This window comes from Pelodiscus sinensis, chromosome 6, assembly GCF_049634645.1.
Source record: "Pelodiscus sinensis isolate JC-2024 chromosome 6, ASM4963464v1, whole genome shotgun sequence".
Classification (NCBI taxonomy): Eukaryota; Metazoa; Chordata; order Testudines; family Trionychidae; genus Pelodiscus; species Pelodiscus sinensis.
This window is the reverse complement of record NC_134716.1, coordinates 109,249,700-109,274,507: the sequence shown is the minus strand read 5'-3', so window position 1 is coordinate 109,274,507 and position 24,808 is coordinate 109,249,700. Positions and strand designations below refer to the sequence as shown.

Genomic DNA, 24,808 nt, shown 5'->3' with positions numbered 1-24,808 from the left:
TTTCTCTGTGTACAAATTTAGAAAGGCAACTGTCAATGAGAGTGCAAATATAATGATGCCTTCTGAGCTTCCTGCTCCCAAAGCTCCTGGATACATAGCCACACCCCAATAAGACTAACCCCAATCATTCTCTTTTACATAGCTGAGGTGAAGGGGTTATACAATTGCAGGACAGAATCAAACAGCAGTGTCTGGAAGCCAAGGACTTGAGAGATTCCTGCCAAATGGAAGGTCCTTCCAGGTAAAGGATAAGGTAACTGTTCAGGCTGAGGACACTTGCACAGCGGTTGTGAGTGTTGACTCCCTCCTGTGGATGGAGGATTGTGGCTAGAGCCTGTCAAACCATAGCCTGACAATGTATACAGAGAAAGAAAACAGACATAGGGTGAAGAGAGAGAGAGAGAGAGAGGGAGAGAGAGCGAGAGAGAGCAATGGATTCATGTCACACAATGTGCAGTTTTGATGCTCTTGATGTGAGTTCTTCTGAGTGACTGAAATAGACAGTGGAACATCCTTTGTGCATAGCCAGAAATTTTCCAATTAGCATCCCCCGTGATGCCAGGCACAGATGTTGATTGTGCTGTAGTTTATTATTCACAGTTCTTGCTTAGACATGTTTCTTTTAAAAATGTCCCCATTATCGACTCTGACACATGAACAGCAAAAAGTATCTTGCTGGAGTGAAATATCATTTCCTTCCCTCTCCACCGATCCATCCACCTAATCCAATCTCTGCACTGATTTACACTCACAGCTAGCCCAATCTAAAACCAGAGAAAGGGAAGTTTTCTTTCTTGTTACCTTCTTTCTGACTGGGGAACCCAATTCCAAACCAGTTTTTTCCACTGAAATTGATTTATGGGGCTCTGTCTGTGCCAAAGCGCAAGTTGTACCTTTCCTTGTTTTTTTAAAATGACATTCATTACATAAAACCAAATGGAACACTTCATTTGTCACATGTCTTTAATTTCCTGCCTGTCCCCAACATTTAAATCAGTTCTTGTGATACCATCTGGACTTCCTAAAATGTGCTCTCTGAGGTAACTTTAGTTGTGAAATATTGGGCAGTACATGACAGAGTTTTTCATTTTCTCTGGGAATGCATTTTACTCTTTTAAAAAATGTTCAAACAGTGTATCCCAAGGTTAAATAACTGCTTTTGATTTTATTACTTCTTGTCTGACAAGTCCCTGCTCATATGCAGTCTGTATTCCTTACTAGATGACCCCTAGCTCACAAAATCAGCCACCAAAACAGTAATTTATAGGATATTGCCCATAATCATAGTCTATAAGCAAGCCAACATGAAGAAGATTAATTTGATGAATGGGTGAAACACGCTATAAAGTGCATAGTGTTATGTTACAGGACAGATGGCAGAACTGTATATTAAAGCAAGACACATCAGAAATCAAAAGTATTGTCTATATTAGATTGTTTTTCCTAAAAATTCTCACAGTTGTTACCACCAGTCCAGTCCCACCAGTGGTACCTACAATAGGAATGGTAGTGTAAATTTGGCTGCCTGTTTTTAACTGCTCATGTTTTGATGCAACAAAAGGAATTTGGTGTTGTATGACACTGCACTTTACACAGCATCTGACTTAGGCACCTAGAAAATCATTGTAGTTCACAAAACCCCTGAGTTAGGCATCTAGGTTTCTCTCTCAAGATCGGGGAGAGAGAGGTGCTTTAAACTGACTAACAAAAGCCAACACACTAGGCAGTGAGCTGCCTAAGCTAATCAATAGGAGATGCTAACCAGAGGGGTATACTGTATAACAGTGGTTCCCAAACTTTTCAGCATCATGCTGCCTTTTTGATTTTTGAGAAACCCTCCCCTCTGCCCCCCCCACCCCCACTAGCAGCAAAACTTGTTGAGCAAAAAAAAATTGCCCCCCTGGAATTTCTTCATGCCCCCCAGTTTGGGAACCCATGCTGTATAGGGAGTCTTGGGCTCTAAGCCCAATACCCAAGTCTCCTCACTGCTTTCCCAAGATGTGGACCGCACACCCTTTTCCTGCCCCAGATTCCAGTCTTCTTCAGCCTCTTCTACAGTGTGAGAGAACCTGCAGTCAAATCCAAGGGAACTGACAAAGTCCCTGGAACACAACACAGAGTAACTCCTGGGATTGTGCCATTACTGAATCTGTGGTCTAGCTCCCATTTCTCCTGTTGAGTTCCTCTTGGGTCCACTCTCCTAGAGAATCGCTGGGTGTCTCCTGCCTGAATGTTTGCTCACGGTGGAAATCCCCCAATTAGCTTCAAAGAGCGAATGAGCTGCCTAATGCCTGGCACTTGCAATTTCTGGATGATTTTGGCCTGTCCAATGGAATCATCCCATCCAGCTTCAGTTTGTGCGCAGGCACACAAAATACTACAAACAGGGCCACTGATGGGAGGGGGAATGGTCAGTTGCCCCAGGCCCCAGTGATTTAAAAGGACCCAAGTCTCTGGGCTGCAGCCAGAGTCCCAAGCCCTTTAAGTCAAGGTAGTACTGAAGGTCTGGGTGGGGGAGGCATGGCGCAGTCTGGGCAGCTTTGAAGACTGGTTGCCCCTCTCCCCCCCCCTTATGGAGGGCCCAGAGCTGAACCCCTTCCATTGCCCAGAGCCCAGCAACATCTGTCACCAGCCCTGACCACAAACAAAATCATGAACCGTGTAATACATGAATGCAGGCCTGTACACAGGAATTTCTGTGGGGGGTATGTGCTTTTTTGGGGTAAATGTTGACTGCAAGGATGTGAACACCCTTCCCATGGTCCCCCAAGTAAGCATGCCCTGGCCGGCTGGGGGAAGGCGGGAGTGGTGCACTGCTCAAGAAAGCTGACAAGCTGTAGGTCAAACCAAATGAATTTGGGCCTTCAATTTTATTGGGAGCAGGATCTTCATTTACATTCCTAACACACCCTATGTCCTATACTGTAGAAGGGCAGAGAGAGAGGTTCTACGTCAGGGGTGTCCAAACTTTTTTCAAAGAGGGCCAGATTTTATGACGTGAACATGCGTGAGGGCCGACCATTTTGCCTGACATTCTTTGAACCATTAAAATTAAACGCAAATTAACTATTTTATGCACAGTTTATTGCAAACGGCATACTTTTCATTTCGTCACATGGATGACAAATCTAAACAGGTGTTAAATCACTCTGCCTTTCATATCTGAAGGCCAGATGAAAAAAAAATCCAGGAAGCTGAAATATATGTCAGGAACATTGTAAAGTACATTACGTATTATTGGTAATAAAGGTTGTCTGTCAACTTTTAAGTTCAAAAAATATGAACAGGAACATAACACCAAGTATACATGTTGTGTCCAAATATATTTATAACTGATTTAGACCAACTGACATTAACTGAGATTTTACAATGTATTCATCTCAATACATATGGATTCGTTGGGGGCCATAAAAGATAGATATTGCCAAATTACCTGTGGGGCCGTATTAAACCGGAACACGGGCTGCAATTGGCCCGTGGACCGGACTTTGGACATGCCTGTTCTACGTGGATTAGGAGTGAGACCCAAGGCATCAGGGCAGCTGTAACTTTAAAAGCACAGTCAGGAAGCTGACCTCTGCTACTGTGCTGCTACGTTTCTCCCAGAGGCTATGTCTAGACTACGGGGTGAGGTATCCCAGAAAACCGCCGCCACATCCAGGGAACACATCTGCTCTTCCGCTTTTTTTTGTGGAAGAGCAGACATGCTCATTCGGAAGCCCTGTCTTCCTCCTCCCACAAGGAAGAAGGGCTCTTCCAAAAGAGGGTTTTTTTCAGAAATTTAACCCAGTGTAGATGGGCTAAATTTCGGAAAAGCTTCTTCCGAAAAAACTATCAGAAAAAGGTACGCAAATTGTGGAGCACACCTTTTCCCCATAAAGCCCAGTAGTGTAGCCGTAGCATGAGAGGGGAAACAAAAACCACTTTCTGCCTCCCTCTGTGCCTTCCCACCCCTCCCTTTGCACACATGGCCAGTAGCCCACCCCCCTGAGTAACTGTTATCCCCTTGCTCTTCCTTGTGTGGGGGCAAAACCTCCACACAGGGGCTGGCAGCATCCCCCCTCCAGTCAAACCCCCATCTCCAATCATCCCCACCTGATTTTTCCCTTCCAGCCCCTCTTCTACCTCCCCCTAAATATACTTGACCCTCCCAGGCCAGTTCATTTTTTCCCCCTGCTCACACCCTGCCAATGCTCCTGCTGCAATTTGCCCGATTCTCTTTTTAATGCTTTTAAAGAGCCAGAAACAGCGTCTGGATCCATGTGCGTGCAGGAGCAACAGTAGTTTTCTGCGCATGCTCAATATACCCTGACTAGTGAATTCTGACACACAGTTGCTTGTGCCACTGCACTGGTGTAGGGGATGGGCTAACCCCTCCCCCCCACACGTTACTTGGAGGGTGCATTCACATCCTTTGCACCCCCTGAGTATGGGCCTGTGAAAGTCATCTCACCAGTGCAAAGACTGGGAGTAGTATTGTTTTTATTCTTTATAGCTGCTGAAGGATCCAGCCTGGCCCAGCTAGGCTAGATACTGTTTGCACACATAAGGAGACACTCTCTTCATTCTGTCTTCCATCTAGTTTATCACGTCAGCCTGTGTGAGAACCGCATGTTTTAATCTTCACAATTATTGTTGGCCCACCCAGATAAACAAAGTCCTGTGGTGGATGATGGATTGTTGGAACTTCATTAGCTCAGCAGGGACAGCACACAAATCCTTCGGCGCTCACAATTTGTGTCCCAGTCAGGGGGCTATACAAAACTCTCTGTGAGCTGCTGGCACTATGACTATCTGTATTTCTTTCTATGCCATGCAAACAACCTGTCCTGGGACTTTGGCATGATCATGTAACTCAGCCTGCATCGGTGCAGCTCCTTGAAACACAATGCAGAGGTGCAGAGGTGTGCCTGCAGCGTCGGCCCCAGGGTCAAGGCCTTCGTCATTGTGCTGGGTTGCTGGTGTGGTAATTTCCTCCAGACTCAGGATAGAAAGTGGATACAACCAGGATCACGTGACTAATATCACAAAAATTGTCTGCAAGCCCCTGGCCCATCTGTTACCACTTTTCAATCACATGAATGGACTCACTGGACACCTCCAAACGCATGCTGGGATTACACAAACAATGTTCCTGCCTCTAAGAGAGTACTGTTCAGCTGTGAGAAACAAAGGGTTAATAGAACAGAAGGGAGGCCTTATGAGGGAAGGCATGATTTACAGCAATAGGGTTGCACTGCTACCCAGCAAAGGCTAGTGCACAGTACAGTGTGAACATGTTTTATTATAGCAGCTCTGCTAAGTCCCTTGGTCTATACATCATAGTATTAGCTGTGCTGGGGAAGGTAATTGCTAAATGTCATGCTGACAGACAGCATCCCTTTCAGCATTAAGTAAGCGTGAACTAACGAAACAGTTCAAACCATAGCCTCTCTCTTCCCAAAGGGAAAAATGTTCTTTCTTGGTCATGGAAAACAAACAGCAATTGAAAGACAAAAATGCCCTTCCCCACAGCTTGAGGTTTCTTACTCAGGCCCCAGTGAACAAACAAACAAACAGCCTCACCCATTCTCTTCCTGGAGCAGCTGCTCTGATGGGCTCTCCCTGAAATACCTGTATGAGCCTAAGTGGCTGGTATTTCTGTGCGCCAGGGACAGCATAAAGTCTCTGCATCCTGCCATCTCACTGAGAAACTGAAGGGTGTGGGTAGACAAAAGACTTTCCCAAGGTCACCAGGGTTGAATTAACTCTTCTGGGGGGCCTGGGGCTACTCAGTTTTGTGGGAAAATCCACAAGGCTCCAGGGTGGGGCCAAAATGAGGGTTTAGTGTGCAGGAGGGAGCGAGCAGGTGTAGGGTCTGGGTTGGGAGTGGAGCCAAAATGAGGGTTTAGTGCACAGGAGGGGGCTGCCAGGGAGCTAGGTGCAGGAGCTGGGTGGGAGGGAGGGTCCAGGTGTGGGGTCTGGGTGGGAAGTAGGGTATGGGAGGGGACAGGGGATTGAGGTGCTTACCTGGCACAGCTCCTGGGAAAGAACAGGTGTCTCCATGTTGCCCTGCACTTGCAGGCACTGCCCCTGCTGCTCCCATTGGCTGCAGAACAGTGGGGGTGGAGCCTGTAGGCAAGTGCCACTAACAGCAATGCATGCAGCGCCAGCGGGGATGGGCAGAAGTGGAAAGGTAGTGCTCAGAGCTGCCAGCGAGAGCCACACAGGAGCTTTAGTGGCTACATCCCAGGGCTGCAGTTCTTTACACTCCTTTCATAATCCGCCCCTGAAGGTCAACCCAGGATTCTGACAGAGCATTCCTGACTGCCAGCCCTCCACTCTAACAACTGGATAATAAATATTCCCTCTGACATTTTTTTCCTGGTATTTTAAACTATGAGCTTCTCCTAACATAGCTCAATTTCTGCTACACCACAACAAAAGGCAAACTGCATTGGATAGGCCAAGTGTAAACAAAGAGACCATATGACTAATTATGTTTATTTTGCCATAAAGCAAATTAATTTACATTAAATGCTTTCATGAACCACGTGAGCTTTGTATAATGAGCATGACAAATCTTAGGATTTCAAGATGTTGATAGTTTAGTTAGCAGACCATAGAAGAAATCTGAAAATTGCTTTCATGTGGTTTTTGAATGGTGTTTAGAAGCCACTTCAGTGTAAAATGATTTCCAGCTGTTATTTCCTCTTTAAAAAATGTAAAACAAATTCAACTTGTGCAACTTCCACATTTCTAGATTTTTCAAAAGGGAAAGTACCAGCATCTGGTTTTCTCCATTTCTTTTATTATGTTGGTCAGTTCTGAAATATATTATTATGGTAAATGAACAGCAAATAAGGGGAAAACAGACTGTAACTGTGCCATCTACAACACTGGCAAGAATGCATTTAAGTGGCATGGCCAAGTTCTGCTATCATTTACACTCATGTATGTATATAGCTGAGAGCAGAAATAGACCCAACATGTAAATTGTCTTTGTTACTAAATAAAAATGTGATGCTTTCAGTCATTAAGGTGAGTCAGACCGAGTCCAGCGAACCAGATTAAATACTGTATTCCAGTGAAAAGAAATGGAAAAGGAAAAATAACCAAAAAAGTACTCCAGAATGTTGCTGACTGTACATTCAGTCAAGTTGTCTTTGCTGGTGTGTACTCTAGGAATAGTAACAAGTAGTTTAGATCCCTTGTTTTCATTTTCTGTACTTTGTGCATTATTTAAGCTATGTCTTTATCTATCAGGGTCAGTAGTAGCCATGTGGCTAAGTCTCAGAGCCACAGACATATGTTTTTGCAACCATATTTACAGTCACAATGCTATCAAACTATAGAAGCTCTTTCAGAAGCCCTGTCTTCCTCCTTCGATGAGGAAGAAGGACTCTTCTGAAAGAGGAGGTTTTTCCAAAATTTGGTCCAGTGTAGACAGGCCAAATTTTGGAAAAGCCTCTTCCAACAAAACTATCGGGAAAAGGTACACAAATTGCGGAGTGCAATTTGCATACCTTTTTCCAATAAAAGTCCATAGTCTAGACATAGCCTCTGCTGCTTAGATACTACAGAGCAAGGTTTTGTAGACATAAGCAAGAGACACCCTCCCCCACAATACTTTGCTTTGGGATAGTTTCAAAACTTAAGATTGGAATTCATGTACAAGAGTTAAGCTGGCAAAGATATAAAGCAGACTTCTGATAATCCGGCACCTTTGAGACCCAGGGGGTGCCGGATTATCAGATATGCCGGAGTATCAGGAGGTACTCCGGCGGGGGGCTGTGACGGGTCTGCTGGGACTCGCACTGCGACCGGTGGGGGGAAGCGTGAGGTGTTAGCGGGGAACAGCACAGCGAGGGGCGAACCCTCTGCTGTTTTGCAGGGAGGTGGGGGAAGCCCCGCGCAGCCGCTGGCGAAAGGGTGGGTGCAACTGGGGTGCTGCTGGGTTGGTCCCACAGTGCCGCCCCTCGCCTCGCCCCCTCTCGTCCACCGCCACTTGCAGCTCCAGATGGCCTGTAGCAGACAGATATGCTGGGCTCCCCCCGCCTCCCTGCAAAATGGTGGAGGGTTTGCCCCTCGCCGCGCTGTTCCCGCCAGCCACAGTGCGGGTCTTGGCAGACCCGTCACAGGGGTATAATCCCCTTCCCCTTTCCTCCCCTTCCCTTTCCCGGCCCGTGAGCATGCATGGGGCTCACAGGAGTTCCAATTGTCCGGCTGGCTGGAGCACTTCTAGGTTCCAGCTGGTGCTGGACTGTCAGGAGTGCCGGACCACTGGATGCCGGACAATTGGAGTTTTACTGTATATGCATAAAGAGCTCTCTTATTCTCCTTTCCAAGTTAATAAATCTGTATATAATTTATTATAGGATTGGGTGCAAGTGTTGTCTTTGGTGTGATCTGTAAGGTACAATTAACCTTGGGTAGGCAACTCGTTCTTTGGGACTGGGAGTAACCTGAATACTGCTGTGGTAGTTGGGGGTAAGGAATCTTCTACCACAAAGGCAAGCTTGTCTAGGTCTATATCTAGACTACAGGCTTCTTTCAGAAGAAGCTTTTTTCGGAAGAGATTTGCTGAAAAAACTTCCAAAAAAGAGAATCCACACTGCAAAAGTGTATCGAAAAAGCAATCTGCTTTTTCGAAAGACGGTCCAGATTGAATGGATGCTCTCTCGCATGTAAGCTGTGATTGCTATGGCCAGAACGGCCACCAGGGCACCTGTGCTTTTTCCTCTTCTTCCAAAAGAACTTCCTCTTCCCCGTCCACACATGCCTTTTTGTGAAAGAGCTCTTTCACAAAAAGGCTTCTTCCTCATAGAATGAGGATTACCAGTGCTGGAAAAACCCCTCTAATCTTTTGATTTTCTTTCAGAAGAATGCAATTACAGTGTGGACGTTTCTCAAGTTTTTTCGGAAAAATGGCTGTTTTTCCGACAAAACTCTGTAATGTAGACATATCCTAGGTACCTGAGGAGTTTATACTTAATAAATGATTGGTGAAATGTAAGTATAGAACTCATGGCCAATTTGGGTTTTGGGCCCTGTCTCTTTACAACTTGCCCTGAGATAGGTACTTATGCTCTTGAGCTACTACAGGGCAGCCTGATAGTGGGAAAAGTTTGGAAACTACTGTAAGACCCTTAATCACATATCTCCCCCTTTTGAAAATCAGCAGTATGGGATAGAGCTGTATCATACACCTGTTTCTTTGAAACTCCTGGTAGGTGGTTCTACTCTGACAATTCATTCAGTAAAAATGACTTCCTGAAGTTTCATGTTAATTGTCCTCTAGAATCTGACCAATTTACAAATAATAAGATGGTGGTGTGTTTTCCAGCCCCTCCTCGGTCAGTTAATGGAGAGTTAAGCTAAGTTTTCTTTCACTTACACTGGTGCATCCTCATTTTCTTCCTTTCTTGCATGATCACCTGTGTATTCCCTGTGGTTTCTCTGTGTTTGGACAGGTGAAACTGACTGGAATTCAGTAAATAGTTTGCCTGGTAGTACACTAAAAGCAGCACGGGTCATCTCACTCCATTATAAGTGTAGGCCCTGCAGGTATAGCCAAAATGAAAAGCAGTTGAATTTGTATTCGTTTTACTAACATCAAGTGCATATGCCTCTGACTATGTAAAAGAGACCAAGAAACTGAATAAGACAGTGTCAGAGTTACAGTCCCAATTTTTAGAAGTTAACCATACTCCATTGAGTTGAAATCAAGAGCTGAAAACACTATATGAGAGGAAGGTATTAATGATTTAGTACAATTAATGAACTCAAAGGAACAATATGTTGCCTTGGAGAATGTATGCAGGCGTGTGCGCACACGTGCACACACGTGCACACGCACACACACGCACACACACGCACACGTGCACATACGCACACACACACACTCATGTTGTCAACTAGCCACATATATGGAATAGCAACAAGAATTAAATTAAGTTTCCAAAGGATAGATTTCTGTATAGGGACAGCAGGCCCATTCAATCTGCTGGTAGAGAGAATTGTTATAAATGAATAGGTATTACATATTGTTGGGAAAAGCAGCTTTATATTGGGAATAATATTCATCAGGAGTCTAAACACTACTCAGGCATGAGCAGTAGGGCCGGGTAAAACTTTTCCATGAAAACTATTTTTAGATGAAAAAATAGTTTGTGTTTTGACCAAGTGAACATTTTCATGGAAGGTGTTTGCCTTCCATGTAAATGTTGACACTTTGTCAAAAAAGTGACTGCCTGAAAACCAAAAGGTTCTTCCTTTTTGGGACAAAACCACAAAATTTAGATTATGAAATACTGCCATAATGTCTCAGAAGAGCTGGGATGGCCATGATACATCTCCTCTGGTACATCATGGGAGATGTGGTTTGCCCATGTAGTCCAGTCCATGGTGGCAGCAGTGGGGAGACAAGGCGATGAGGCGGGAAGGCATGAGGCACCTGAACTACAACTCCCATAAGGCACTCTGGAGACATTTCTGATTTGAAATCTTCATCTTTGATCTTGAAAAATTTTGGCTCAAAAATTTAAGTTTTTGATTTTTCTTTTATGTCTAAGAGTAGAAATTTTTCACGGACTCCTCCCAAGTAGTTTCTGACAAGCTCTAATGAATAACATTGTGCACAATCTGAAAAGAGTTAGTAAAACTCTCTTTTGAGACAGAGGGGACCATGTAACTTACTCTGCTGCATGTGAAATATTAAACAGGAGACCAACTCATATTTCAGGAGGCTGATACTCCTTTGCAACTCTCAAGTCCCAGTCATTTGTTTTTACATCAAAACAAAATCTGGATAGTTTCAGGGAAAAGATTTGTAACAAAAACAACTACCAACAGCATAAGAAAAATATCTTTGTTATTAAGAATACATCATGTAATCATAATCATTTTTATACAAATTTTAGTATCCCATATACTTATTATAAATAACATGAGCAGTGTACAAAATGCATAACTAAAACAAAATTGTGTCTTGCCAAATTAAAAACAAATTCATGGACCTGATTCTCATCTTCCATTGACTCAATGGGGTTCTAATTTATTCACCATGAAATATGATCAGGAAGTGACAGGGTTAGAGGCTCTTTTACACTGCAGTATCAACAAGCTATTACTTGAATGCCACTTCAACTTCTTTTTTAGCTCCCCCCATTTTTCTGAGTTATCACAACTGTACTGGAAATTTTCAGGCAGATACTTTTTATTACTTTACTTTTCTAGCTTTCCAAGAATGGCTAAACTCATCTCAACTTTCTACACTGTGGGAAGGGTAAAAAATTTCATCCAATTTTGATTTTGTTAAACTAATGCCAACATATTACAGATAAGAATTCTCCCCATTCCTGTGCATGTCTGCAAATGTTTCAATTAAATATTTATTTTTAATATTAATAAAATAATGAACTCTTTACCTTAGTATTCTTCTCTTTTAAACTTATCACATTTTAAACTCATCAAAATAATATTTCTTTCTAATAAAGTTATACATGGTACTTAGCTAGATGAAACAAAGTTGTCATGTGCATGAGACTTAGTCAGGAAACTAGCCCGACTGTTGCTATGTCCATATGTTGGAATCTTGGGGGGGAGGGTAGGAGAGACAGGAGGGCTACGTCTACACTGGCATGAATTTCCGGAACTGGTTAAAACTGCTTAAACTATTCCGTTTTCAGTTTTTCCGGAAAAGGAGCGTCTACATTGGCAGGCTGCTTTTCCGGAAAAGCCCTTTTTCCGGAAAAGCGTCTGTGGCCAATGTAGACACACTTTTCCGGAAAAGAGCCCCGATCGCCATTTTCACGATCGGGGCTTTTTTCCGGAAAAGACTACTGGGCTGTCTACACTGGCCCTTTTCCGGAACAGTGTTCCGGAATAAGGACTTATGCCCGAGCGGGAGCAGAATAGTTTTTCCGGAATAGCGGCTGATTTTTGTACAGTAGAGCATTGTTGCTTTTCCGGAAATTCAAGGGCCAGTGTAGACAGCTCGCAGCTTATTCTAGAAAAGCAGCTGATTTTCCGGAATAAGTGGCCCAGTGTAGACACAGCCGAGTTGGTATTTTAAGAATTATAAAGGAGTAAGGAATTTACAATTAACCCCCCCCCCCCCAACTTGAATCTGGAATCTAATTATCTTACCTGGATTTGCAGTGCTTCTGATAGGTTGCAGAAAATACCTCTTACTTTACTTTTTTAACTGTGGATTTGCACACATATATATGATTATTTCTCTCGGAATCCTAAACTGACCAATTTCTGCTATAAGTCCTTTATTGTGAAAAATATCCTATGGTTAACTGAAAATATAAGAAGAAAGGTCCATCCAAAAGATTTCTGCTATGTAAGCACAGTTAAGGTTAAGATCATCCCAGAAAAGGTCACCTTGCCAGAGGAGCTCCTGCAATATGAAAATAGCAAATCTTGCAAAATAGCATCATCCATCATTCCTGGAGACCCAACCAAGGCACTCTTTGGAGTTGAGAATCCATGGATGTGGGGGGAAGGATACTAAGGCCCAGATTCAGGAAGGTACTTAAACATGTACCTGTATTTTGTAATCCCCATAGACATCAGTGGGACTACTTGGACACACGCTTAAAGTTAGGCATGTGCTTAAGCAACTTCCTGATTCAGGGACAGAATTCTCCCCTTGCACTCATCAGGGCAATCTGTCCCTTTGGGTGTCCCAACGTTTTATTTTGTTGTTTTCTCATAACTGAAAAAGTGCTGCCCAGAATTGAAACCAACACCTTGATTTAGATCACATTTTTGTTGGTGGCAAAGGGGAATCTTGATTGATTTCCAGAACTAATTTAACATCCTGCTCTTAAGTCTATGTTCTAAAAAAAACCTGTTGGTTATTAATGTATGTAGGATATCAACCTGATCCAGCAGATTAAGTGCATTACATAGTTGTATGGATGGGTTATATACATAATTTAAGAATGTGACATACATATAGTTGCCTGCATGAAATTAACTAAGTAGGCAATATAGAGCCCACTGAATACTGGTTTAGATCTTTTCCATTTAGCTGGCTCAAAGATTATTCCACTTTTGGACGCATCTTCCTTCCTAAAACTCAATCCCTGCTGATTGGTTCTCCATACCTGAAGCTCACAGAACTCTGTAGAGCACTGAAGCTCTGTAGGTTACTGTAAGTAACTCAATCTTTATCGATTATGTAGTCAGTTCCTTTTAATTTGGGTTACACACGTAAAATCAAGAAAACAGGAATGAAGAAAAAACATACTCACTATGACCTGCAGAAATATACCCACATGAAGGAACTGCAAAGGTATATGAGGAACTGACAAGACCCTCAAAGAAACATATAGAAAACGGGCAAATTTCATAAATGTCAGAAAGATTTCTGCAATGTCATGCAGCAGGGCTAATATTAGAATTTGAACAACACGATTGACATAGTATGGGTATATCTACACTGCAATTAGACAAATGCAACTGGCCTGTGAAGGCTGACTTGGGCTAACTGTGTGGTAGATTTTTGGGCTCAGGCTGCAGTCTGACTTCTGGGACTCTCCCACTGCATGATGTCCTAGATCTTGGGCACCAGCCTGAGCCTGATTATTGATATTGCAATTATATCCCCTTAACTTGAGCCTCATGAGTGTGAGTCAGCAGCTGGCATGGACCAGCTGTGGATTTTTAATTGCAGTCCAGGCAACATGGACAGTACTTCTGGTATAGAAATTATAGCAGTTGCCCTCCGGAAGAGAGACATGAAACAGGATAAAACAAAAACAAAACAACCAACCCTGGGATCTGGGAAAGATGCTGCCTGTATTGGTGTTCATATTTGATCTAGGTAGATCATAGAAGACCTGAAGATGAAGTAGCACAATGAGGGATTTTCTTTTGTATTTGTCACAGGGAAGAGGTCTTCTTAACACTGCTAGCACTGTAGTAAGAGGAACCATGCTAGATACACAAAAAAACTGTGTAGACTATAATGGTGGAAAGTGAATTTCAGGTTTAGTTATTTGAAAGGAGTGGTAATATACATTGTAGATGACTAGGGGTAAGCTAATTTGTTGATCCAACTTTTCGGTATAGAAAATTGTGAGGAATCACATCCCTATTCATTCTTCAATCCTGCTTTCAAACAATATTTTTTCCTCTGGCCTCTGGGTAGTGATATGACTTTCTCCAGAGTTCAACCATGCCATCCCAAGCACTATCTACAGCATTTGGTCACATGTGACCCTTTAGCCACTCCTATTCATTATATACTGAGTCAAAGAGTCATGTGACATATTACACTAAGAAGATTGCCCATTACCTTCGACTCATGCAGCTGACCCTTGTACTACAATCTGCAGAAACAAACTGGATGAAATTCTTTCACAAACAGTAGGCCTCATTCTGATCTCATGTATGTCAATGTATCATCATGGAATTTAGGCTCATTTTCATGAGTGCAAATGAGATCAAAATCAGACCCTTGTCTCATTCACATCAGTTCTTCCTCTTAGTAAGTTTCCTGCTCCTTTACCCATCCCCATATCACGTATAGAACATATTCTCTCATTGCTGAATGAGCCCACTGTTCATCCAATGTAAGCAGTCACATCTTTTCAGCAAGGGTGTGTCTAGACTACATGGCTCCGTCAATGGAGCCATGTAGATTTGTTTGTTTGGCAAAGGGAAATCAAGCCACGATTTAAATAACCGCGGCTTCATTTAAATTTAAATGGCTATCCCGCTCTGCCGATCAGCTGTTTGTCGGCAGATCGGGGCAGTCTGGACGTTCCCCTGTCGACATGAAAGCCCTTTATCGACCTCCCCAGTAAACCTCATCCTATGAGGCATAATGGGGAGGTCGATAAAGGGCTTACAGGTTGGCGCGGGAGCGTCCAGACTAGCGCGCTGAGACGACAAACAGCTGATAAGCTCAGCGCAGCAGCCATTTAAATTTAAATGAAGCCGTGATTATTTAAATCGCGGCTTCATTTCCCTCTGCTGATCAGCCTAATCTACATGGCTCCATCGAAGGAGCCATGTAGTTTAGACACACCCTTGCTGAAAAGATGTGACTGCTTACATTGGATGAACAGTGGGCTATTTCTAAGGGACAAGCAGGAGTCATTTTAGAACATACACGTCTCCCTGCTTTATCTTGGACCTCATTGTATGACACTTCAGACTGACACTTCAGACTGACACTTAGCCAATTAATTTCTAGTACAAGAATATCTATTTCCTCAAAGCACAAAAACAGACAAAGGCTGGAATGTATGTAACCACCACTAGTAGATGTCTCAGTAAATAGAGAAAGCTACAGTCAGAGCTGTCCCTAAGGTACAGTTAATTTTATCCTGGGCCCCGCACGCCTCTATGAAGGTCCCTGATTACAGCACATAAGGACAAGAAAAGAGAAAACTGGAAAATTATATATATATTACATCATCAGTGCATTTTTATACTATACAACTCTGAACATCTCTTCTTGCTGTATATAACCAGACCTAACTAATGATTGGCTGTTTTGTGCATCCTCGAGTCTTTGGGTGTAATCCTTTGCTTGTAGTCCTCTCCAGAGCCAAAGTCCACTGTGTCATGATAGTTTGTAAATTCCTGAGGTAACGGAAACTCCTCTGCTGATGAGTGAGTCCTGTGTCCAAACACTCGCTCCTGCAGCTCAGCAATGTCATTTCTGATGTCTGCCATCATCAGCAACAGAAAATCAAATGAGCCTGGTGGGCCCTGCAAATATGGCGTGTAATCATTATTAACACTCATTATTTACTGCTTTTATATTTTCCAGGCACTGCCCAAATATTAGCCTACTTATGCTCACTGGAGAACTTTGACAAAACACTGCTTGGGGTTGGCTGCCTGAAATAAACCAGCTCTCCTTCAATCAACCTGGAATAACTTAGAAAAGCAGCTACAAATAGAAAATACTTTGAGCAGACAGGGCTCCATCTTGCAAAGATGAATAGTTCTGTGACTAGAGAAATGCCTCTGACCCCCATTGGCGTCAGCTCTCATTATTTTAGAAGAGTAATCTGCACAAAGCAGAAATGAAGCATTGTTCAATGGAAATTCCTTTCCTCATGTTCCTTCTATTTTTTTAAAAAATAATTACTTAATCTTTATGAATGGAAAATTGATAATAAAAACAATCAATAGGAAAAACTAAATTTTAAAATGAATCCGAGTCGTAGGTCTGCAAGCAACCTCAAGAGGTCATCTAGTTCAGTCCCCTGCACTCACAGCAGGACCAAGCACCATCCAAATAATACCTTACAGGTGCTCTTCAAAATCTCCAAACATGGAGATTCCATTTCTCTACTGTAACCCATATGCTGTTTATCAATTAGTAAATACTTTTCCCAGCTGTAAAAATGTTTCCATCTGTTACTATCTATTTTACAAAACCCAGAATGTTTTTTTTACGTTCTCTTCACATGGATAAATGCATGGAAGCATCAGATCATCCATTTAAGAATCTGTTCTGTAGGAACAAGAGTCTGAAATGATTCAACATCCTCCAAATATTCATCCTTGTCCAGATAACCTGCCCCCATGCTACACCTCACTCAAATCCTCATTAAGCCCTATTTTGAGGATGTAAGGGATGACTATGAGACAGATTTGTAAAGATATTTAGGTAGCTAAAAATGCAGATAGGTGCCCAGCAAAATTTTTCAAAAAACACACCAGTGCCTAACTGCATTACTTGCTGCTGCAGAAGGCTGAATTTCACTGACCGAATAAGTATATGGAAACAAATACTCTGCATTGTGGCTCCATCTCTTCGTTTTTTAATCTTTGTTTGTTAATTGCACCAAATCCCAATCAATTCCTTCCTACAGACTGGTGTTCCCTTTAAGCAAAATATTTGCTGTCCCAATCAAGCAGCTGTTATTGCCATTTACTATTATTAAGATAACTAGTTCCATGGGTGATGTCTCAGGACAGTGCCTTCTAAAGACGTATAGTATACTCTGATGACATGATGGAGAAGCCCCATATCCACTGAAAATTACATCTTTAGTAGGTGCTATCCCAAGACATCTCCCCCGGAGGGTATGCAGTCAAATATTAAGGCTCAGTTAAACCTTTTGGTATAAACTACTGATACAGTAACAGAGACATAAATTGCTTTCTCTATAGATAGCTGGTGACACTGTTATCAGATCATGCCCTTTCTTTACTGTAGGAATCCTAGTTAGCCAGCAGTGATACTTACAGGTGGCCCTTTTGGTCCTGGTGCTCCTCTCTCCCCCTGTAACAAATAACATTTTAGTTAGCTGTGATTAAAGTAAAGAGAAAAATGACATGGATTTGCCTCAGGTGAGGCATTCACTCATCCCTTGGCAACTATAGACTTCACCTTAAATAAGGTGATGTAAGCTAAGAGGAACAGGAAGGACAGCTTTCACCTCAGCTACACACTGGGGCTTGAGTAAAGGAGGGCAGAACAAGGCTGCCATAAGAAAGTCCCTGGGTTGGGGCCCTCCTTTCCCCCTTACATTGCACCTTGCCACACTGGACCAGGGCCAGTATACACTGCAGCTTGCCCCTGAAGTGAGGGGCTAGACTTTGAGGCTGCAGTTGGTCACTGAGGCTCATGGACTGAGGACTCTCAACACCCCCAAAAGGGGAAAATGCAGTGGTGAGCATTGCCGGAGGGCCGTGTCCTAAAGTGGACCTCGTGCACCAAGAGAGTGATGTGTATTCAAAGCCAGAAAGTGGAGACAGGAGAGCAGAGTGATGATGAGTGAGACACCAACCACAAGATGGCACACTTCACGAACTGAGCATGATCAGAAGGAGGCGTTGTGGTGATGAGTTCATCCCTTTGCAGTCATACAGTCATAGAACTGTAGGGCTTATTGGGACCTCAAGAGTTCATCTAGTTCATCCTTTTGCCCTGAGGTAGGACCAAAGGTGTTTGGCTAACCTGTTCTTAAAAACCTCCAATGACCTGCCATGGTAACCTAATCATGAGCTTAATTATTTTTAGTTAGAAAGTTTTTCCTAATATCTAACCTCAATCTCCCTTGCTGCTAATTAAGCCCATTACTTCTTGTCCTACCCTCAGTGAACACAGAAGATAACTGGTCATTATCCTCTCTCAGGGGAATATGGAGAAGAAAAGGGCAGATGCTCAGCATAGAAGAGGGGAAAGCATTGTTTAAGAATCAGGGAACATACATGAAAGAACAAAACAGAGTGGGAGAAGGACACAAAGGGATCCATAGGTGGGGAGGATTCAGCAGTGCATAGGGAATGACAGAGACAGAGTAGGGGTGCAAACGTGTGGGTGGTCTTGAAAGTGAGGCTACAGAGTATGAACTTGATGTGGAAACAGAGAAAGAAGTAGAAGGGCTTTGAAGGGTGGGAAATGTGGTCAAAAATGTAGAGGGTGAGAACTCTCCGCATTTGAAATAAGCTGATCTGCATAGCAATCAGTGAGGCTGGTGATATATGCATACAGGGTGATATATGCATACAGGAAAAGACTAATACTTCCAACCTCACCTTGGTACCATGTCTCCCTGGTGCCCCTGGCGGACCCTGAAAGACAAAGGAACTGGTCTTTACAAGAATGAAAAGGCATGTGTGCACACACGGAGGGTGTGGGAACACACTGCACATTCTTGATAGGAAGATAAACTACTGACCATTGGGCCCCGTCGGCCCTGCTTAATATGTGATATGTCAGGCGATGGTCCAATGGGTCCCATTGATCCTCTAGGACCTGGATGGCCTGGAGATCCAGGTGAGCCAGGCAATCCTGGACTTCCTTTTGGTCCCGGGGCCCCTATAAATTAAAAAGTGACCCAGTGAAGGTTACTACCCAGTTAGAAACTTTCCATTAGTATATCAATGTAAGCGGCAAAGTATACAATTATCCTAATGGATTCCCCTTTTCCTTTCTCACTTTTCTGTAGGATAATACTTGACTGAATAGCTGCAGTAATTCCACAAAACCAAAACTCAGCACTAAGGCAGTCAGTAACAACATTAGTCACAGCAACAGCACCTTTCTTCACTTTCATCCCAGGAGCTCCCCATGCTTCACAAACATTAATTAAGGAAACCTCATGAAAAGAGCTAAACTGCAACTGCTATCAGACGGAAAGTCAGGGATATCAAGAATGGAAAATTAAGAGAAATGCAGAAATTTCTCAATACTAACACAATATAGAGTAGAAAGGCAATTTAAATTAAAGAAAACCCTCTTGTAAAAAAAAAGCATCAGGCAACTTGCAGCAATGGTATTTTTAAGGCTCATCACGGGAAACATAGAAATAATGACTTTTATGTTCAGTCCACTTTTACTGGTGATGTGTTGCATCTTTCTTCTACCTGATACATGAGCAGAAACATGTCTATTTCTATTCTGCTTCTTTTACTCATTGGCCAGGAGGTAGCTGTTGACTCAGTACAAAATATACTTGTAAAAGGTGAAGACAGACAAATAATATATATATAGGTCAAGAGAAACATTGCCTTTCTTTGCCTCTCACAAGTAGACATCATGTCTGAAACAAACAATGTTCAAATAATAAGTAACACTAAAGTGGTAACTGGCTGAATTGCTTTATCTCAGCTGATGATGCATTCTTCTTCGCAATGCTTGGACATGAAAGTAACAAGAAATGCAAGTCCAACTGTGAGTTGTAAAAAAGAACTAAAAATGTTAAGACTAGGATTTGCAACTGCCACTGATTTGTTGAAAATCCCAGTCTATTTGTTTACTAATCACACAGAGGATAGATTAGCAAAGATGGTTTTCAACTAGCAAAAGATAATTCTACAGTACCTTGGACAGCGCAGGTCATTGAGAAACTAGATGGAAGAAGTGTAGAGATTAGAGTTTAAGCATTGTTCAGAACGATTTCAAGAAGATAATAAACAGTGCATTGCAGTCAGAGTCGTAGCCAGAAGAAGGGAATAAAACGATACTGTCTTTGCACTGGTGAAATACTGTAGACTGAAAACACTCTCCACCAAGAAAATAGAGCACAGATCTCTTTTACTTAGAGAATAAAAGAGAGAGTAATGACAGGAATCAATTAAGTAGATATGAAATCAAACTAAGGATCAAAGCTAGAGCTCTGCAAAACTTCTTAATGAAACCCAGAACCAGATAAAATTATCTTGGGTTTGTTACTAATCCAAAATTTGACTGAAATTAATCAAAGTTAATGAACCTTTTAGCATATTTGACCTTAGCTTGAAGATGTCAGGGCTGAACTACAGTTTTATAAACTCTGTGGTTTCTCATGGTTTCAACCCCAAATGAGATAAAATGCAGTTTTAGTTGGTGTCAATGGAGTTTTGTTTTTGTTTTACAATTAATTTGAATCCAAAAATCAGCTCTAAATCAATTAATGAATACATGCATAAATATCATTAACAGGTTTGTTTGATCCCTTGCAAATTGAAAGCACATTTCCTATTGTTCTAATGAGAATGGGCTAAAGTAACAGGCATTTTTGAAATGAGGTGAGGACTGGTTCAGGCTGGGTTACAAAAATAAGAAATGGCGACTAAAATATGGGAGACCCCAAGAAGAAATGGAAAAAACATCTATAGGACTAGTATGCTTTTTGTTGTGAGGAAATGTTTGAGGAAGAGAATTTGGGAAAGATCGAGAAGGCACTGTCAGATTGTGATGTGATCGGCAGAGAAACCCAAATCTAAAAGAAAAACGTTGCACTCTTAGAATTATATTAAATTAAAAGCTTTTTGTTCATAATACTATTTTATATTTGATTTCTTCTGGTTTGCATCTTACCTGCAGGGCCTGGATGTCCTGGTTGCCCAGGGGGGCCTGGTATATATGCATTAGATGCAAGCACTTTTTCACCAGTGATTTGCTTGCTAAGGTCCGCAGCAATGTTTGGTAATAAAGCAACCTGAGTAGGGGGGAAAGAGAAAGGGTTGTAGATCCACAATAGTTCCACAGGTTCAATTACAATTCTTGTTAAGTTTTTCTGGAAACAAATATCAGAGGGGTAGCTGTGTTAGTCTGTATCTGCAAAAACAAAACAAAACAAAACTCAAGGAGTCCCATGGCACCTTAAAGACTGAGGGTATGTCTACACTACAAAGTTAATTCGAACTAACAGACGTTAGTTCGAATTAACTTTGATAGGCGCTACACATACAAACTGCTAGTTCAAACTTAATTCGAACTAGCGGAGCACTTAATTCGAACTAGGTAAACCTCATTCTACGAGGACTAACGCCTAGTTCAAATTAACTAGTTCAAATTAAGGGCTGTGTAGCCACTTAATTCGAACTAGTGGGAGGCTAGCCCTCCCCAGCTTTCCCTGGTGGCCACTCTGGGCACCACCAGGGAAACTCATCTGCCCCCCTTCCGGCCCCGGAGCCCTTAAAGGGGCATGGGCTGGCTATGGTGCCCGTGCCAGGTGCAAGCCTGCCAGCACCCAGCCAGCAGACCCTGCACCTGGCACGGCTTGAGCCAGCCACCCGCTGCCACCCAGCCCTCCACCGCTTCCCGGGACCAGGCTGGCGGCTCCCGGGAGCCTGCCCAGGTCCACAAGAGGCGGGTGCCCACCTGGTCTAGTGCAGACATCGTGGACCTCATCCATGACCTCCGCACTAGGCACAGGAAAGCGGGCGTCTAGGGCAGGAGAGCTGCCAGCCTGGCCACCCAGGAGCAGGTTGGCATGAAAATCAAGGGGGTCCACTGAGACCCCCGACCCTGAGCCCTGAGCTTAGAATGGCTGTCCTGGGTCAGACCAAAGGTCCATCTAGCCCAGTAGCCTGTCTGCCGACAGCGGCCAACCCTAGGAATCCTGGAGGGGATGGACCGAAGACAGTGACCAAGCCATTTGTCTCGTGCCATCCATCTCCAGCCTTCCACAAACAGAGGCCAGGGACACCATTCCTACCCCCTGGCTAATACCACTCCATGGACCCAACCTCCATGACTTTGTCTCACTTCTCTTTAAACTCTGTTCTAGTTCTAGCCTTCACAGCCTCCTGCAGCAAGGAGTTCCACAGGTTGACTATTTGCTTTGTGAAGAAGAACTTTCTGTTATTAGTTTGAAGCCTGCTACCCATTCATTTCATTTGGTGTCCTTTAGTCCTTCTATTATGGGAACTAATGAAGAACTTTTCTTTATGCACCCTCTCCACACCACTCATACTTTTATAGACCTCTATCATATCCCCCCTCCGTCTCCTCTTTTCTAAGCGGAGAAGTCCCAGTCTCTTTAGCCTCTCTTCATATGGGACCTGTTCCAAACCCCTGACCATTTTAATTGCCCTCCCCTCTCCCACCCTCTCTTTTCCCCTCTCCCACCTTCTTTTCCCAGTCTCCCCGAGTTTTGTTCAATAAAGAGAGTTTCTATTTTTGAACACGTGTCCTTTATTTTGTACATCAGGAAGGGGGGCTAGGAAGGGTAAGTGGAAGGAGGTGAGGGAGGAATGGGGTACGAGCCCCCGATGGGGAGGACTGGGCTGGCTCTGCGGGCTCTTTGGGGTGGAAACTCTCCTGAAGCCCCTTGATTGACCCCCCCCCCCTCCGGATGGCAGCCTGCGGCAAGTGCAGCCGGGCTGATGGCCAAGTGCTGTGATGTGCCGAGTGTGGGCACTCAGGGCACTCCAAACCAGGACTGCTTTGCAAGCGGGGAACCCCTGAGAACTGTGTGTCTGGGATGGGGGTTGGGTTCCTTTAAGCACAGCCCTCGGCTAGCCTGAGACAGCAGCTCTACACTCTAAATCCTAATCTGATGCCCTGCCGGCACTGCTTCCGGCCACCCTTAACCTCAGTTCAGGGTCCACTCAGTGTGGACATGCTAGTTTGAATAGCAAAACGCTAATTCGAACTAGTTTTTAAGTCTAGATGCACTAATTCGAATGATCTTAGTTCGAATTAACTAATTCGAACTAAGTTAGTTTGAATTAGTGCTGTAGTGTAGACATACCCTAACTGATTTATCTGGGCATAAGCTTTTGTGGGTAAAAACCTGATGCACTGGCATCTGACAAAGTGGATTGTACCCATGAACACATAAATCAGTTGGTCTTTAAGGTGCCACAGGATTCCTTGTTGTATCTGGCAACAATCTGAATGGAACTTTAAAGGTGCCAGTGAAGATGGAGTATTTATTACTGAGATTCTCACTATTATATTGTGGCAGTTCCCAAAGGCTCTATCAGGTTTGGGGTTCCCTTGTGCTAACAGCTATAAGGACACAACCCAAGACATAGTTCTCTGCTTCAAGGTACTTACAGTACAAGGCCTTAGTCCTGCAATGGACACCGAAAGGCAGTCGGGTATGGTAAGGTGCAAACTCACTGATAACTATAGGGCTCTGTATGGGCACTGTCATTTGCTCATGCGGTGGCCAGTGCAAGGTCAGGGTTTATTTTAGGACAACACCCAACAAGTGGGTGCAGCAATGATCCGGAAGGGCTGACAGAAGGGAGAGGGCTACTGCAATAAGTTCTGATGGCTACTCAGCCCGGCAATGGGCATTGCTTGATGGTCCCAAATCACTTGCAACATTAAAAAAAGTGAATAATTTAAAATATTCTCTATCAAACCATAACCCTGTTGAAGTGACTCCTCAGCTGGAGGGGGGTAGCACAGGTGGTGGCTCAGAGTACAAACCTGTCCAAAGGTCCGGGGCATGTACTTAGGCAGCTACTCTAAGCTGCCATGCCATCCCCTGCCTATATTGCTACTTTCAGCACTAGCTTGAACAGAACTAGCATGTGTTCTTCTCAGGAAGGGCCCTCCCAGACACACCCCATGAGTCAGCCTTCCAGTCCCCCAAACAGCTCATAGGGCTCAGAATGGCTGACCCCATCAGGCTTCAGAGCCTGTACAAGGGCCGTTTCCTAGTATTGCTGGAAGGAGGCTGTTGAGACTATTTGGGCCCTAAGGACTGATCAATTGAGCAGCCAGGGCATAGGTAGGCTTCCTCACTGCTGGTAGCCGCCACTGCTGCTGTTGAGTTTTTCCTTCCTGAAGGTGGATGGGGCCTTCTGAAAGGACCACTTCCTCCACCCCACCCATGAAATTCTGTGGAGGAGTCCAAATGATGTGGGGCTGCTGGAAGGGACAAGAAACTAGGGGGCAGAGGAGGCAGAGGAACTGAGTGGGAGAAGGAGGGCAACTGGGTAGCAGGTTTAAAACTAATAAAAGAAAGTTCTTCTTCACACAGCGTGTAGTCAACCTGTGGAACTCCTTGCCAGAGGAGGCTGTGAAGGCTACGACGATAATAGAGTTTAAAGAGAAGCTAGATAATTTCATGGAGGTTAGGTCCATAAAAGGCTATTAGCCAGGGGATAAAATGGTGTCCTTGGCCTCTGTTTGTCAGAGGCTGGAGAGGGATGGCAGGAGACAAATCACTTGATCATTGTCTTCGGTCCACCCTCTCTGGGGCACCTGGTGCTGGCCACTGTCGGCAGACAGGATACTGGGCTAGATGGACCTTTGGTCTGACCCAGTACAGCCGTTCTGATGTTCTTATGTAACTCAGTTAGACCCTTCTTCCTGCTCCTTGGATGGTTTTGTAGAGGTAGCACGCTCCTCTAACTTTCACCCACAGGTGTGGGAGATCCCAGAAGCAGGAAAGAGGAATTCTAGGTAATGATTCTGGCCCAAATGATCATTTATCCAATAGGGAGAGACCAATGGTATTTACTTTGAAAGGTGGGGAACAACGCAAATGGGGAGCATGTAAAAAAGTAATGACAAAATTTTTTAAACTGCATGAAGTCTCATGAGGAAATATCTCTCCTTCACTGCCTGCATTACATCTCTTCCTTTCCATCTTCCTCCATTGTTCTTTTA

General features: G+C 43.6%; 1 protein-coding gene across 3 annotated transcripts in view; it reads right to left on the bottom strand.

Moving 5' to 3' along the window:
• Positions 1 to 10,832: 10,832 nt before the first annotated feature.
• Positions 10,833 to 24,808, bottom strand: part of CCBE1 (collagen and calcium binding EGF domains 1) — a 189,283-nt gene continuing 175,307 nt past the window's right edge. For all 3 annotated transcript variants that reach the window (XM_075932601.1, XM_075932600.1, XM_014570203.3), the window contains 5 exons: positions 20,771 to 20,891; positions 18,648 to 18,787; positions 18,505 to 18,540; positions 17,210 to 17,245; positions 10,833 to 15,717 (listed from right to left, as the gene is read on the bottom strand). In XM_075932601.1, coding sequence (XP_075788716.1) covers positions 15,484 to 15,717; positions 17,210 to 17,245; positions 18,505 to 18,540; positions 18,648 to 18,787; positions 20,771 to 20,891 — 567 coding nt within the window. In that variant the 3' untranslated portion in view covers positions 10,833 to 15,483. The remainder of the gene's footprint in view (positions 15,718 to 17,209; positions 17,246 to 18,504; positions 18,541 to 18,647; positions 18,788 to 20,770; positions 20,892 to 24,808) is intronic.